The following is a 17,738-nucleotide window of genomic DNA, read 5'->3' on the forward strand; positions in this document are numbered from 1 at the left end:
TAATTTGTAAGTCGCTCTGGATAAGATTAGTGCAATCATAGTGTTTAACATGATTTTTGAATGACTACCTCATCTCTGTACCCCACATATACAATTATCTGTAAGGTCCCTCAGTCGAGCAGTGAATTTCAAACACAGATTTAACCACAAAGACCAGGGAGGTTTTCCAATGCCTCGCAACAACGGGTACCAATTGGTAGGATGGGTAAAAAATAAGAAAGCAGACATTGAATATCCCTTTGAGCATGGTGAAGTTCTTAATTACACTTTGGATGGTTTATCAAAACACTCAGTCACTACAAAGATACAGGCATCCTTCCTAACTCAGTTGCCGGAGAGGAAGGAAACCGCTCAGGGATTTCACCATGAGGCCAATGGTGACTTTAAAACAGTTAGAGTTTAATGGCTGTGATAAGAGAAAACTGAGGATGGATCAACAACATTGTAGTTATTTCATAATACTAACCTAAATGATAGAGTGGAAATAAGGAAACCTGTACATAATAAAAATATTCCAAAACATGCATCCTGTTTGCAAAAAGGCACTAAAGTAAAACTGCAAAGAAATGTGGAAAAGAAATGAACTTTATGTCCTGAATAAAAAGCATTATATTTGGGGCAAATCCAACACAACACATTACTGAGTACCACTCTTCATATTTTCAAGCACGGTGGTGGCTGCATCATGTTATGGGTATGCTTTTCATTGGCAAGGACTAGGGAGTTTTTTTTGGGATAAAAATAAATGGAATAGAGCTAAGCACAGGCAAAATCCTAGAGGAAAACCTGGGTCACTCTTCTTTCCAATTCACCTTTCAGCATTACAATAACCTGAAACACAATGCCAAATATACGCTACAGTTGCTTACCAAGACGACATTGAATGTTTCTGAGTGGCCTAGTTACAGTTTTGACTTAAATCGGCTTGAAAATCTATGGCAGGACTTGAAAATGGCTGTCTAGCAATGATCAACAACCAACTTGACAGAGCTTTAAGAATTGTTGAAAGAATAATGTACAAATATTGTACAGTCCAGGTGTGCAAAGCTGTTAGAGACTTACCCAGAAAGACACACAGTTGTAATTGCTGCAAAAAGGTGATTCCAACATGTACTGACTCAGGGGTGTGAATACTTACGTAGATGAGATATTTCTGTATTTAATTTGAAATAAATGTGCAAAAATGTCTAAAAACATGTTTTCCCTTTGTCATTATGGAGTATTGTGTGGACATGGTGAGAAAAAAAGTCAGATTTTTTCATATAAGTCTGGTGTTATATACTTTATGGTTTGGATCCAGCCACCAAATGAGACGGCACAACTCGACAGTTAATGCAGTCATTAAAATAAACTAAAAGAACTCCCTGCATCGATTAATCCCCAAGTAGCTTGACTTTTCACTTTACATTTACACAGTCAGGTCACTCAAGATCCACTTTGAAATCGGACGTCTGTCCAGGTACCCAGGACGTCGGGAGATGCTTTCCAAACTGGCCACTAGGGGCAACAGTGAGCGCTATTACCATTAAGTAGGCTTGGGTTTTGCTAGGGCGTTGTGGACAGGGATGGGGATGGGTGTAAGCCGCAAACTCCGGATTCCTGGGTCGTGTGATAGGCACTCATTTACTTTTTTACCCTATCCCAAACCTTAACCCTTAACTTAACCATTCGGAATGAATGCCTAAACTTCACCAGCCGCGAGGCGTCAGCGACAGCAGCGGTGTAACCCGGGGTGCAGCTGCAGCAGGAACAGCAACACCTTGACTGAATCTGTCAGTCGATGACACAGTCGATGACGTGGCACACAACCATTGGTTGATGCATGCAACTTCTAAGCAGCGGAACACGACCACGTTCCCCTGCTCAGACATTGCAGGCTTCAACCAATGGTTGTGTGCCACGTCATCAACTGTGCAGTCGGGCACTAGACTGCTATAACATGTCGGTCGTGTTCCTCTGCTCAGACGTTGCTGACGCATGGCAGATCTTACAATAATTTGTATCAGCTAGCCACATCATATGGCATAGCAGTCTGGTGCCCGACTGCACAGTCAATGACGTGGCACACAACCATTGGTTAATGCATAGAACGTCTGAGCAGGGGATCGCGACCATAATGGGGTTAGCTGATACGTAAAATACCTATCCAGGTGTTGTAAGAACTGGCAGGTGTCAGCAATGTCTGCGCAGAGGAACGCGCCCATTGAGATGAGTGCGATGTAAGACTTTGCTCTCACACAGTCACACAGAGTATCTGCGCTTCTGCAGGGGGGGAGCTTCACGCTGCTACAATGTGGTAGCTACGGGACCAAAACAGCGGAGAGGTTTAGCCTTGCGCTTCAAAGCTGCTGGTTGTTGAGGAAATTGACCCACTACTACTGTTTACTTGGTGCATCTACGTCATCTCAATGAGTCTACATTTAAACCTAACCTATAACCTGACCCCTCACCTTATGCATTACTGCCCCACAGTGGCAAGAAGTGACATCACCAAAACTATACAACACATAAATGGCTCCTAGCCTCCCACGCATACACTAAAACTGAAACTAAATAATATAAAAATGAAATAGAAATGTTTTTAGAAAATAAACTAAATAGTTTATTTATTAGAGTAAATCAGATCTGAAAACGAATGACTAAACTGAATTTCAAATAGAAATCTTATAACGAATAGAAATAAAAACTAATATAAAACACCCAACTATAATAACCTTGGCATAACCTTGGTAGTGACACTTCTTAAAATTACATGAAGATTTACCAACTTGCTCACTAATTTTCTCCAAAATGTTTGCAGACAAACATGTTGGAGAGGGGTGCAATCCCATCACCTGGTGATATTTGTAGGGGTGTGGCTTAAGGCACATTCATTCTTTTAATGTGTGTGTTTCGGTAGTGACATCAAAAGCTGGGACAGCATTTTTTGGAGATAGATGTTTAAAAATAAACAAAATGAGGAATTAGATAAGTATCTTTCAATGTAATAATATAACAACTGATGATGTTCTATTTAAATAATAGGGCTAAAACAATCACAATTCAGCCTGTAGGAGCCAATTCAAAATCATTAATTGCTTTATTTTCAAACATGAAGTTTAGGAGTCAGGGTTTGGGACAGCCACCTCTCAATATAAATAGGTGTACAATTTAACAATATGTTTGTTATTGCCTTGGATTTAATTAGAACATATCATGATGTAAATAAATGTTGTATGTTTGGATACTTAATTGTTTTTTGAAAATAGTTTTTTGGGGGTGGGACTGCAATTTGCACCACTTCTGTAGAATCACCCATATATCTTCCCAGAAAGACAAAAAATAACGACAACTGCGTAGTTGAGATCACTTGTGTTTTTATTTAGAGCCTTACAAAGTCCGTTCTACACACATGGCTCTTTGTCTCAAGCAGATTATAAAAGCTCTATGATCACTGCTTCTACAATATCCTCTTCCTGCCGGTTGGGACGAAGCGTGCAGTGGCAAATAACTCAATTTACGTGACTCCAAACACTCAAGCAGCCAAATCCAGGGTAGTCTGTGTGTGTCTTTGCATTTGTTGCAGCTAGAGAGAGAGGGTTTATTCAGCACGGGAGAGTCAGAACCATCCAGTATGCTATCTGAGGTCTTTTAAGTACAGCTTTTAAAGCCTCTCAAAAATAAAATCAGTTGAGCTCAGTACAGATGTCTAGGGTAAACAGGTGGCTACAGCTTCCATTTGTCCTTCTGGACCTTCTGATCTCAGACAGAGATTTAAACTAAAATGAAAACAAGTATGTGGTGAGTGAACTACGCAATATTTTCAAATAGAGAAAGACAGCCATGGAGAGAAAAAAATCTCTTTGGATTGGATGTTTTACAGCATCTTCTATTAAGTCTATGATGAGTGAGCCTGCTGAGACCTCCCTGTCCCCAGTGTGCTGTGAGGTGTGTGGGCCGGGACAGGTGAGGCCTGTCTGACTGTCTAAAAGGCTCCTGCTGGCAGGCTGGGGCTGTGGCTATGCTGGTTAACCTCACAACCGTTCTCCAGCAAGGACAGGGACTCCAGAGAGCGAGTGCTCTCCGTGTCTGGGCACATGTGGCGCAGCCCTGGGGGCGGGAAGTCCTCGCTCCCCTCCTGGCCTGCCCCACTGGCTGCCGCTAGGGCCGCTGCCGCTGCACACTCCTCCTTGAACAGGCGGTCATGCTCCCGCTTGAGATCTTGGTAGCTTTTAGAGAACATGTGGAAGATGGAGGTGGCAGGGAAGGCCATGATGAGGATGCCACTCAGAATGCTGCTCAGCGCCACCACCTGGCCCGGAATGCTACGTGGCACCATGTCTCCGTAGCCCACCGTCGTCATGGAGATGATGGCCCACCAATAGGAGGCAGGGATACTGCTGAAGTCCTCGACTCCGGTCAGCTCACTCTCAGCCAGGTGGACCAGCGGGGAGAAGAGGGTGACGGCCACACACAGGAAGAGCAGCAGCAGACCAAACTCTCTGGTGCTCCTCCTCACCGTTAGGCCCAGGGTCTGCAGGCCCAGAGAGTGACGGGCCAACCTCATCACATACAGGATCCTTAGGGCCCTCAGGATCCGCAGCACCAGGCCCAGCTTGTCCAGGTAGCTGGTCCCCCCAGCCTTCTCATGGTCCAGGCCCGGGTCATCCTCATCCACCACAAGGGACACGTAGTAGGGCAAGATGGCCATGGCGTCAATGACGTTGAGGGGCCCACGGATGAATTCCAGCTTGCTGCGAGCCTGGATGAAGCGCAGGATCCACTCCAGGGAGAACCAGGCTACGCACACCGTCTCCACGATGAACATATTGCGACATTTCTGAGAACACTCACCCTGTGACACAGAAAGAGAGAGAGAAAGAGAGGGGGGAGAGAGAGAGGAGAGGGGGGAGGGATAATTGGACAAGCAGAGAGGAGTAGGTAGAGAGTGGTCAAGAGGAAGAGAGAGAGAAGGACACACAATGGGAGGGACAGATATCAGTGGGTTAGATAACCATCTAGTAATTATTACACCTACTCTGCATGCTACACTGATAGATAAGTGGGACGCAATAAATTCATTACGCAGGATCAAAGATTAATTTGACACACTCTGAACACGACCACAAAAGACAAACAGGCCAGAATTCCCTTTAACTGCCTTGAGAGGGGCAGGTAATTAAACACTCATAGGCCTGGAAAAATACTGTCCCCAGCCAGCTACACTGATCTCTCGCAGATCACACACACACACACGCACACACACACACACACACACACACACACACACACACACACACACACACACACACACACACACACACACACACACACACACACACACTCAATCCTCACTCTCCTCTTCCTCTCTCCCTACTCCTCTCTCTCCCACCATCCCTCACACACACACTTTCCCTGTCTCATCCCTCACACAAACACCCTCTCTCCCTCATTCATCACCTACCTCCCCCACTTTCTCTCCTTCTCACGCCTCTCTCTCTCTCTCTCTCTCTCTCTCTCTCTCTCTCTCTCTCTCTCTCTCTCTCTCTCTCTCTCTCTCTCTCTCTCTCTCTCTCTCTCTCTCTCTCTCTCTCTCTCTCTCTCTCTCTCTCTCTCTCTCTCTCTCTCTCTCAGAGCAGGGGTCTAGGGGCTCTATTCAATCTGTATCACTGAAGCGTTACAGATTGTGCGATATAATTTTAAAGGTAATTTTCGATTGAGCTGACATATGCAGCGTTTGCCGTAAATGCAGTCTCCACTAACATGGAACATTGCCTTTAAATTTCAATCACGCTGTGATACAAATTGAATAGAGCCTGTAGGAGCCAAATAGTTCATATTGTATATTTTCATGTTTCCAATTCATGATGCATTTTTGTTGTATGTGTATTTTCCATTACAGTTTTTTACGATTGCTTACACACTAAAATTAAACTTTTCACACAATTAGCAAAATCTTACACTCAAGGAGCAAAACACAAGGCTAGATTTGCACAACTGTAAGCACATTGTCAGCTTCACACTATTTGCAAAACATTACACACAGTGATTTGCAAAACACTAAACACACTTGTATACATCAGACACAGAAGTATATCATGATGTCACTTCCTTGCAATTCCAAAGCACTGACTGTCAAATTACCACATCTATGAGCTAATCTGTTAAACACAGCCATCAGGTGCACAAACACATGATTGCTAAATTGTAGACACACCAATCAGGTTTAAGCACTATAAAAATGCAGCAGGTAGGTTCACCTGCCTTCAACCAAAATGGAAGGAGTCAGAAGAAGAGTGAGAGGAGGAGTACACAGAGGAGGAGAAGGAGGTAGAGGAAGAGGCAGAGGCCGAGCCAGAGGTCGAGGAAGACCTGAAGCAGGAGGAGAACGTGCACAAAGAAGAAGAGGACCAAACTTATCAAATGACATTCGTGCAACACTAGTGGACCATGTTGTGAACCACGGATTGACGCTGAGGGAGGCTGGACTGAGAGTTCAGCCAAATCTTAGCAGATATACAGTGGCATCTGTCATAAGGACTTTTCGACAGGAAAACAGGTAAAAGAAGATCTGTCTACAGTTACAGTAATCAGCCGCTTATTGTATGCACCATATCAGCACTTGTGATACCCCTTCCTGTGACATTGTACAGTAAGTTACATATATTATTCTCTACATAGGATTGAGGGTCGGGAACGACAAGGAGGAAGGGGGCCCATATTCACGCAAGAACAAGAGAGAGAGATAATAAACATGGTTTGGGCCAATAATGCTATCAGGCTCAAAGAACTACAAGCCAACATTATCGGTGACCATGCCATTTTCAATAATGTCCATCAGGTCTCTCAGTCAACACTGGCACGCATCCTGAAAAGACATCAGGTTCAAATGAAACAACTTTATCGAGTGCCTTTTGAGCGGAATTCAGAGAGGGTCAAACGGCTGCGGCATGAGTATGTGGAGGTTCGTATTGTTCACTTTAGCACTGTGATGTTGTATACTGCACACATTACTTTTTTACATTGACTGTATACTAGATCTATCCTAAACTACACAATCTTGTCTTTCACTGTATTTCAGAGAGTTTTGCAGATGGATGCTGAGGAAATCCTGCATGAATTCATATATATTGATGAGGCAGGGTTCAACCTCACAAAAGCAAGAAGGAGAGGCAGAAATATCATTGGCAACAGGGCTATAATCAATGTCCCAGGGCAACGTGGGGGTAACATCACCCTTTGCGTTGCCATTTCACAGCATGGGGTTCTCCTCCGTCATGCCAAAATGGGCCATTACAACACACCTCACATTCTCGCATTTTTGGACCGATTGCACCACATCGTCACAGCAGGTAATGAAATGCACCAGATGCAATACACTGTCATCTGGGACAATGTGTCATTCCACCGCTCTGCTTTGGTCCAGAACTGGTTTCAACACCATCCACAGTTGACAGTACTATACCTTCCACCATACTCTCTGTTTCTAAACCCTATCGAATAGTTTTTCTCTGCATGGCGGTGGAAGGTTTACGATCTCCAGCCCCAGGCTCAGGTACCCCTCATTCAGGCCATGGAGGACGCCTGTGACCAAGTCGACGCCGCAGCTGTGCAAGGATGGATTCGACATTCAAGACGGTTCTTCCCACGTTGTCTTGCTAATGAGGATATTGCTTGTGATGTTGATGAAATTCTCTGGCCAGATCCAGCTAGGCGAAGAGATAATGTATAGTATGTTTACTGTAGTATTTTCTGTACCATATTGTCAGTTTTTTTCAGATTATTTTTTATGTTTGTTGTTGTTGTTATTTACTGTAATTGTAACCTGTACTGGATACAGTATTTTACGTTTGTCTGTTGTTTGCTGAGCTAACAGTGTTATGCACACTACTGTAGTAGCATGAAAACTGGGACATGTTTTGTTGTGATTCTCCATGTTGACATGTTGACTGATTTGGGTATATGGAGAGAAATAAATGATATTTTCCTCAGTCTGCAGCATTGGTCTTGTGTAGTGTTTGTATAGTTGCACTTTCTCTGTGTACTTCATTTACAGTACTCTAATCACTGAGAATTAGACTTGCTAAAAGTGTTTTAGGTTAGCAACAGCAGTGTGTAACTGGTTCAAAAAGATTGAAGTCATATGAAATGTGTGTGTTTCGTATGGTAACAAAATATTGTTTTTATGAAGTCGTGTATAGTTTTGACAAAAGTGTTCCATTTTGCAAATGATCTGAAGTGTTGTGCTACTTTGGTGTAGGGTTGTGTTAATTGTGTGTAGTGTTTTGACAAACCGGGCCCTGTTTTCAAAATTGTGCTTAAACAATTGAAAAAAACTGTAATCCCCTGTCAAGTGTGTGTACCCCCTCTACAGGCCAATGGAGAATACAATTAAAAGTCATACATGCTCCAAGGCCTACTGGGAGTGACTGGAATGGTGTAAAGTCAGGTGTAAAGTCAGTGTTATCTTCCTGTGTGTGTATCCTGCCTTCTTTAGTCAGGGCAGTGGTGGTAGAGTCAGGGCTGCTCTAACCCACGGCCTGCTGTAGGGTTATTGGCCTCAGTGTAGAGAGGTTATTCACTGTCCCTCCAGCTCTCACAGGCTATCATGCATCTGGCCACTGGAGGGGAGATTTGTCCTATCTGTAGGACTTTACCTTTCCTACACTACAGGGATCTGGGAATCTTTCCTACACTACAAGGATCTGGGAATCTTTCCTCCACTAGAGGCATCTGGGAATCGTTCCTCCACTACAGGGATCTGGGAATATTTCCTCCACTACAGGGATCTGGGAATATTTCCTACACTACAGGAATCTGGGAATATTTCCTACACTACAGGGATCTGAGAATATTTCCTACACTACAGGGATCTGAGAATATTTCCTACACTACAGGGATCTGGGAATCTTTCCTACACTACAGGGATCTGGGAATCTTTCCTCCAGTACAGGGATCTGGGAATCTTTCCTCCAGTACAGGGATCTGGGAATATTTCCTACACTACAGGGATCTGGGAATCTTTCCTCCACTACGGGGATCTGGGAATATTTCCTACACTACAGGGATCTGGAAATCTTTCCTCCACTACAGGGATCTGGGAATCTTTCCTACACTACAGGGATCTGAGAATATTTCCTACACTACAGGGATCTGAGAATATTTCCTACACTACAGGGATCTGAGAATATTTCCTACACTACAGGGATCTGGGAATCTTTCCTACACTACAGGGATCTGGGAATCTTTCCTCCAGTACAGGGATCTGGGAATCTTTCCTCCAGTACAGGGATCTGGGAATATTTCCTACACTACAGGGATCTGGGAATCTTTCCTACACTACAGGGATCTGGGAATCTTTCCTCCACTACGGGGATCTGGGAATATTTCCTACACTACAGGGATCTGGAAATCTTTCCTCCACTACAGGGATCTGGGAATCTTTCCTACACTACAGGGATCTGGGAATATTTCCTACACTACAGGGATCTGGGAATCTTTCCTCCAGTACAGGGATCTGGGAATATTTCCTACACTACAGGGCTCTAGGAATATTTCCTACACTACAGGGATCTGGGAATATTTCCTACACTACAGGGATCTGGAAATATTTCCTACACTACAGGGATCTAGGAATATTTCCTACACTACAGGGATCTGGGAATCTTTCCTCCAGTACAGGGATCTGGGAATATTTCCTACACTACAGGGATCTGGGAATATTTCCTCCAGTACAGGGATCTGGGAATATTTCCTACACTACAGGGATCTGGGAATCTTTCTTCACTAATGGATCTTTAATCTTTACTCCTCATTTCTCTTACTCAGTCCATCTCTTGCCCATTTCTTAACCCTCTGGGACTTCTCTACCTTATGTCAAATCAAATCAAATGTTATTTGTCACATGCTTCACATGCTTCACAAACAACATGTGAAGACTAACAGTGAAATTACAGGCTCTTCCCAACTATGCAGAGAGAAAAAATGAAAAATAATAGAATGATAATAACACAAGGAATAAATACACAATGAGTAATGATAACTTGGCTTTATACACGGGGTACCAGTACCGAGTCGATTTGCAGGGGTACGAGGTAATTGAGGTATATATGTACAGATAGGTAGGGGTAAAGTGATAAAGCAACAGGATAGATAATAAGCAGTAGCAACAGTGTATGTGATGAGTCAAAAGAGTTAGTGCAAAGGGGGGTCAATGCAGATAGTCTGGGTAGCAATTTGGTTAACTATTTAGCAGTCTTATGGCTTGGGGGGTCCTTTTGGTTCCAGACTTGGTGCATCGGTACCAATTGCCATGCAGTAGAAAAGAGAACAGTCCATGACCTGGGTGGCTGGAGTCTTTGACAATTTCTAGGGCCTTCCTCTGACACCGCCTGGTATAGTGGTCCTGGATGGCAGGGAGCTCGGCCCCAGTGATGTACCAGGCCGTATGCACTACCCCCTGTAGCACCTTGCGGTTGGATGCCAAGCAGTTGCCATACCAAGCGGTGATGCAGCCAGTCAAGATGCTCTCAATGGTGCAGCTGTAGAACTTTTTGAGGATCTGATGACCTCTACCTCTATCCATCTAGAGAGCTGACCTGGGCTGAGATGTAAATCTGTCTTGCACTCTGGGACATTGAGCACATTAAGGCAGAGTGACACACTCCCACTCATCTGCATGATGGTTCATTTCTCACAGGTAATGCACTCCCTCTGACCTTATCTTACTGACTTGTTCTGTAACAAATGTCAATGACGTCTCATTTAAACAGCAGCAGTCAATTCAATGCGGCTGCTGCCAATGTGCCTCTGACTGGAAAACACATCATAATGATCAGTATTGAAAAATTCCGAAGTCGGAATGTGACGGAATTGAAAAGAGTAAATGAGAGTAACATACTGTACAACCAACAGCTGCAACTGAATAATATCGCCTGACATGTATGACAGCTTACTTACCTACCCTCAGAAAGGGTTAGCAACATTCTCAGAGATGCTTCTAACAGAATAGCAGTGGAGTTATCACTCAATGGCACCGCAATTACTAGAGTGAAATTTGTCTACTAATTTGCAAGGCTTTGGTTCAAAACCTAAAGAAATGATACTTTAAATTCAGCACCACGCTGAATAATTCAAGATGAGCTGCCATTCAGGAAAAACACTTTTTAAACATCTGACGGTAAGAGACGGGGAGAGAATTCTGATCATGTTCAATGCATATTTTTAAGCCATTAATGAAGGGATACTTCGGGATATTGGTAATGAAGCCCTTCATCTACTTCCCCTAAGTCAGATGAAATCATGGATAAAAATGTTATGTCTCTGCATCCAGTATGAAGGAAGTTTGAAGTCGTTTTGCGAGCCAATGATACATTGCGTTAGCACAATAACTGGAAGTCTATGGAATGAACTAGCATGCTAGCAGTTACCATAGACGTCCAGTCATTGTGCTAAAGCTAGCTAGCAATTGCGTTAAAGTTAGTTAGCAACGTCCTTCAAACTGCACACAGAGACATAAAAATGGTATCCACGAGTTCGTTCTGGGGAAGTAGATAAAGGTCTTCATTGCCAAAATCCTGAAGTATCCCTTTAAGCAAAAGACAGATGATTAATTACATCCTTTGTTTACATGGCTATAGAGTCTATTCTATAGAGTGAGGAGAATAAAATAGGATAATCCACTGAGATGTTCTCTCCTCTGCTTGGTGGACTCTTCCTTAAACATAGCATGTAGCCTAAGCATATACAGGCACTGTTCTGCTCAGACACCACCTCTCCTATAATGCCTTCACTGGTTATATCTACAGTGCCTTCAGAAAGTATTCACACGCCTTGACTTTTCCCACATTTTGTTGTGTTACAGAATTTATTTAAAATGGATTAAATTGAGATTGTGTCACTGTTCTACACACAATATCCCATAATGTCAAAATGGAATTATATATGTTTTTAGAAATGTTTACAAATTCATAAAAAATGAAAAGATGAAATGTCTTGGGTCAGTAAGTATTCAACCCCTTTGTTATGGCTAGCCTAAATCAGTTTAGGAGTAAAAATGTGCTTAACAAGTCACAAAATAAGTTGCATGGACTGTGTGCAATAATAGTGTTTAACATGATTTTTAAATGACTACCTCATCTCTGTACCCCACACAAACAATTATCTGTAATGTCACCCGAGCAGTGAATTTCAAGCACAGATTCAACCACAACAAAGACAATGGAGGTTTTCCAATGGTTTGAAAAGAAGGCAAATGGTTCGCAAAAGCAGACATTGAATATATATTTGAGCATGTTGCAGTTATTAGTGTTATTAACTACGCTTTGGATCATGTATCAATACACCCAGTCACTACAAAGATACAGGCACCCTTTCTAACTCAGTTGCCAGAGAGGAAGGAAACCGCTCAGGGATTTCACCACGAGGCCAATGGTGATTTTAAAACAGTTACAGAGTTTAATGTCCGTGATAGGAGATAACTGAGGATGGATCAACAACATTGTAGTTACTCCACAATACTAATAAAATATTCAAAAACATGCATCCTGTTTGCAATAAGGCACTAAAGTAATACTGCAAAACGTGGCAAAAAAATGAACTTTTTGTCCTGAATACAAAGCGTTATGTTTGGGGCATTACTGAGTACACATCACTGAGTACCACATATTTTCAAGCATGGTCCTTGCCCTAGTCAGGATAAAAATTAATGGAATAGAGCTAAGCATAGGCAAAATCCTAGAGGAAAACCTGGTTCAGTCTGCTTTCCAACAGACACTGGGAGACAAATTCACCTTTCAGCAGGACAATAACCTAAAACACAAGGCCAAATATACACTGGAGTTGCATACCAAGACGACATTGAATGTTCCTGAATGGCCTAGTTACAGTTCTGATTTAAATCGACTTGAAAATCTATGGCAAGACTTGAAAATGGTTGTCTAGCAACATTTATATGTGAGGGAAGTGTTTAGTCCCAATGATCAACAACCAACTTGACAGAGATTGAATAATTTTTTTAAGAATAATGGGCAAATATTGTTCAATCCAGGTGTGCAAAGCTTTTAGAGACTTACCCAGAAAGACTCACAGCTGTAATCACTGCCAAAGGTGATTCTAACATGTACAGTATTGACTCAGGGGGTTGAATACTTATCTAATCAAGATATTTTAGTGCTTTATTTTCCATTAGTTTAAAAACATTTGTTAGAATGTATCTTCCACTTTGACATTACAGAGTATTTTGTGTAGATCTTTGACAAAAAATTACAATTAAATCAATTTTAATTCACTTTGTAACACAACAAAATGTGGAAGAAGTCAAGGGGTGTGAATCCTTTCTGAAGGCACTGCTTAGGGCTCTATTCAATCTGTATCGCTGAAGTTCAGATTGAATAGATCCCCTAGTGTTTATAGTCTCTTGTACGTGCCTTAGCGGATTCAGTTCTAGGTGCTGAGATTAGTGTCCATAGCATTGTGTGAAACTAGGCGCATTTCTCTGTGAAGGACCAACTCTTCACACAAGAGGCAATAACAATACGCCTCTAAAACAGTCAAGTGTCCTTTTGACAGTCAAGACTCCCACAGACTCATTACCCTGGGAAATAGATGCTTAAGTACTGTAAGAGAAAAAACTCATTTTGTGGCATTGATTTTGTGATTGCTCATGTAGATTTACTGTATGATTTTGTCCTTCTCTCTCTCTCTGTCATTTGTCATCAGGTACTTCAGACGTGCTGCAGCTCTAACAAGGAAATGGATCCGGATGAACTCTGTTACCATCATGTGGAGTAAAATGTTATTTTGTCTGCTATTATAACTGTCTGTGTCTATGGCTGTGTACATACTGTATGTGAATGCGAGTACATTATGTCGAGAGATTGTCAAAGAGCTGTGTGTGTGTGTGTGTGCGAGCGTGTGTGCGGGTGCGTTTGTGCATGCATTTCTGTGTGCATTTCTGTGTGTGTTTCTGTGCAGAAAGACACTGAGGAACAAGAGGAAGCTCCTCTTATTGAAGTTAGACTGCAATATAAATAAGTGAAGTCAGTAGAAAGGGCTGGCAGCACAGATGATAGATCACAAACCAGGGGCTGCTGCTCTGTCTTAGAAGGTCTTAGAAGAAGGTCTATACTCTGGCTTTTGCCTCTACTGTCTGCCACTAGCCTCCATCTTCCTGTCTCTGCCACTTTACATCTTCCTTTCCTGCCTAACTCTATCTCTCTCTCATTCTTTCTCCCTGTCTCTCTTTACATTCCTTCTCATATCAGCAGTGAGCTGCCAGTCTGCCAGGCTCATCATCATGCTGGATCATCTCTATAACTACCCCACTCTCCAGCTGCACCTGGGCCTAATTTTTGAGAGGAATGGGAGAACTATATTCAGTTCATTCATCATGTTTACCTTCAACAGGATCTTCCCCATACTGTGCACCAATGGACACATATTTCACTGTGACCTTGTGCTCTCTTTTCAAGCTCTGCAGCACAAAGAGGAGAGGGGGTTTGTGTGCCCTAATGTCTCATCATGTCCCCAATCGTCTGTTCACTTCCTGGGGTAGCATCACACACAGGGAAAACTACAGCCAGATGCCAAACTGTTACATGACCACTAACTCACTTGTGCTTAGATTCAGAGTCAAACATAACTCACACACTGAGAGATAGGCACACACACACACACACACAGTCCCAGCCCCAAATCTTTAATCTTTATAATCCTGTCTTGACGCAGGGTACACTAGATGAGGCAGACAAACACACTAATGCCTCTACTTTCCTGACACTGTAGTGTAGACTTTGTGCCGCCAGCTCCATATGGGTGGTGTTAACCTGGAGCGGAGCTTATAGTAACCCAGCCTCACAGGCATTTATCTCAATCTCCCTGGTTGGGCAGGCTGGCTCCCACAGGAGAGAACAGCTTTCCCCCTAACAACAGTCCTTTGTGTCTTAATGGAGGAGAACAATGGTATGCTCAGGGTGAGAAGTGGGATGAGTGGATGGATAAAGATGAGGTGACATGGAAAGCATGTGGTCCCGTCACACATCATAACTCTCTATTTCTGCCATGACACCCAGTCACGCAGCAGTAGCAACAGCAGTAGTAGGAACCTTATCTGACTGAACCATCTGTTCTCTTTTTTTATGTAGCTTAAATAGAAACACACTTCTAGAAGGGAGTTATGTATTTTAAGACAAAAAACAAACACTCATACACACGCACACAGACACACATGCACACTTATGCAAGCTCACACATACTCTCCGTCACCACTGGGGCATTAGGGCGCCCCGCTCGCAGAGAGTTGAGGCACTTGGTTGCGGTCTAGCTCGGAATGAGATTCTGATGTGCTGCTCTGGTTAGCTGGGGACAGCAGTACTGCAGGGAGCTTCCTGAATGCTGTTGACTATGGTCCGGTGGAGAGATGGAGACACAGGGGGAACAACTCTCTCACTGTCTCCCCTATCTGTCTCACTGAACACAGAGGAACAACACCTGGCTTAGCCGGGCCTGGGCCTCCACATGACCAGGGTCACCTTCAAACCACAGTACATCAACTATTAATTCTACTGTAGTATCCGTCTGTGTATGACAGCTTGTCTGCAGAAATATGTAAAGTGCCTGTGCTGTATATTAACAGAATAAACTAAACGCATAGTGCTTTTATGCTCTATCTAAACACAACTTGACAACCATACAGCACATTAACACACTGAATGTATGACCAGATAGGCAGTAGTATCCATAATAGTCCTTCCATACAGAAATAAGTCATCCCACAACTTCAGCTCTGTCTCTCTCCACAGCACCTCATTCCTATACGCCTCTATGGCTCTTCACGGCTCTATAGAGGGCCAAATCCCCTGTTCCATCTCCATCTCAGCTCTTAAGCCCAGAAATGCAGACACTGAGCAGGCCTGAGTGCCTCGTGTGTGACTCATAAGAGAGACTCATAAACACCTCTGTAGAGGAGAGGTATATTGGGTCAGCCCAGGATATGTTTACATTATCCTGTCTCAGCAGTCCCATCCACCAGTCTAGTCTGCTTGACTCCCACATCCCAGCCCGGCACAGAAAGTTAAGATGGAGACTTGTTTATACCCCATTTGATATAGAGGAAAGTACAAAGAGCGATACAAATTTAGAAAACATAAAAAATGCATATTTAATTCACTGCTGTTGTTACGTGTGAAATTAGGCTGTTGATTAATGATACTGTTTGTTTCAGTGAGTATCTCTACGTTCTGAGAATGAAAAATGAGAGTGTGGGATGTGGACAAAGAAACGAACATAAGCGCTTCAAAAACACTGGTCGAAACCGGACACATGAATAATGCATAGGGACTGGCGTTCAAAGTTTGCTGACTGTCCTGAAAGCACACAGCAAACTCAAGTAAATATGTAGGACACACATGTGCACACACACACAATCACAACAGTAATTTAAAGGCTTGTTATCACCTGTCCATCACCCGCCATGTGTATGGGATCCCTGAGTACGTTTAGATGAATCACCAGAAAGGCATGGGGCTGAAGAGTTTTATATGTAGAAATCAAATGACTGAAGCAAAACAGAAACAGAGCTCAGTTTAGGAAAGTCCTACAGTCTCCAACTCTAAAAATAACCTTGACCCTTCTGGTTTCTCTCAGTCTTCACTGGTCAAGTGTGAGTGGCTGCCAGCCAACTGGTATTGGCTAGGCTTTACTGTAGCTCCATCACTGGGACAGAGCAAAGATGTTGAGGAGGAGGATGGAAAAAACGTTTCTATCATTTTCTTCAGGAAGTGTGAATATCCACCATGAACAGTAGTAACACTGGAGGAATGAGAGAGTAGGAGAGAACAGGAAAGAGCAGGTGAGAGTAGGAGAGCCTCAACCTAAGGCGAACACTCTCTCACGTCTCTTCCCAGACCACAAACCACATCTACGTATTACTCTTCTGTTTCTATATAACCAGTCTCTGCTGGGCTAGTACCCTAACACCACCCTGTCTGATCATGAAAATAGCTCCTAACACTTAATAAATGGGTTATAACACCACCCTGTCTGATCATGAAAATAGCTCCTAACACTTAATAAATGGGTTATAACACCACCCTGTCTGATCATGAAAATAGCTCCTAACACTTAATAAATGGGTTATAACACCACCCTGTCTGATCGTGAAAATAGCTCCTAACACTTAATAAATGGGTTATAACACCACCCTGTCTGATCATGAAAATAGCTCCTAACACTTAATAAATGGGTTATAACACCACCCTGTCTGATCATGAAAATAGCTCCTAACACTTAATAAATGGTGTATAACACCACCCTGTCTGATCATGAAAATATCTCCTAACACTTAATACATTGGTTATAACACCACCCTGTCTGATCATGAAAATAGCTCCTATCGCTTAATAAATGGGTTATAACACCACCTTGTCTGATCATGAAAATAGCTCCTAACACTTAATAAATGGGTTATAACACATCCCTGCCTGATCGTGAAAATAGCTCCTAACACTTAATAAATGTGTTATAACACCACCCTGTCTGATCATGAAAATAGCTCCTAACACTTAATAAATGGGTTATAACAGCATCCCTGTCTCTCACACTCAAGTCTATAACTTAATCAGATGGTGACTGTGAGAGTGATCTAATGCAGGTGATAGTAGGCTGTTTCTGAGTAGAGACAGTCTTTAACATTTCATCAGCTCTGCAGGAAGGGAGAGATGCAGGGCTGGTTTACACTGGCCTCTTCTGATTAATGCCCT

The 17,738-nt window shown here is 42.9% G+C and overlaps 1 protein-coding gene across 1 annotated transcript; it reads right to left on the minus strand.

Moving 5' to 3' along the window:
* Positions 1-3,392: 3,392 nt before the first annotated feature.
* On the minus strand, positions 3,393-4,834 carry LOC311114023 (voltage-gated potassium channel regulatory subunit KCNG4-like; the record flags this gene model as incomplete). The annotated part of the gene is made up of 1 exon (XM_084189299.1): positions 3,393-4,834. A coding segment is annotated over one exon (870 nt), but the record flags the coding sequence as incomplete, so codon positions are not given.
* Positions 4,835-17,738: the final 12,904 nt, after the last annotated feature.

This window comes from Coregonus lavaretus (assembly GCF_964263955.1).
Source record: "Coregonus lavaretus genome assembly, contig: HAP1_SCAFFOLD_1923, whole genome shotgun sequence".
NCBI lineage: Eukaryota > Metazoa > Chordata > Actinopteri > Salmoniformes > Salmonidae > Coregonus > Coregonus lavaretus.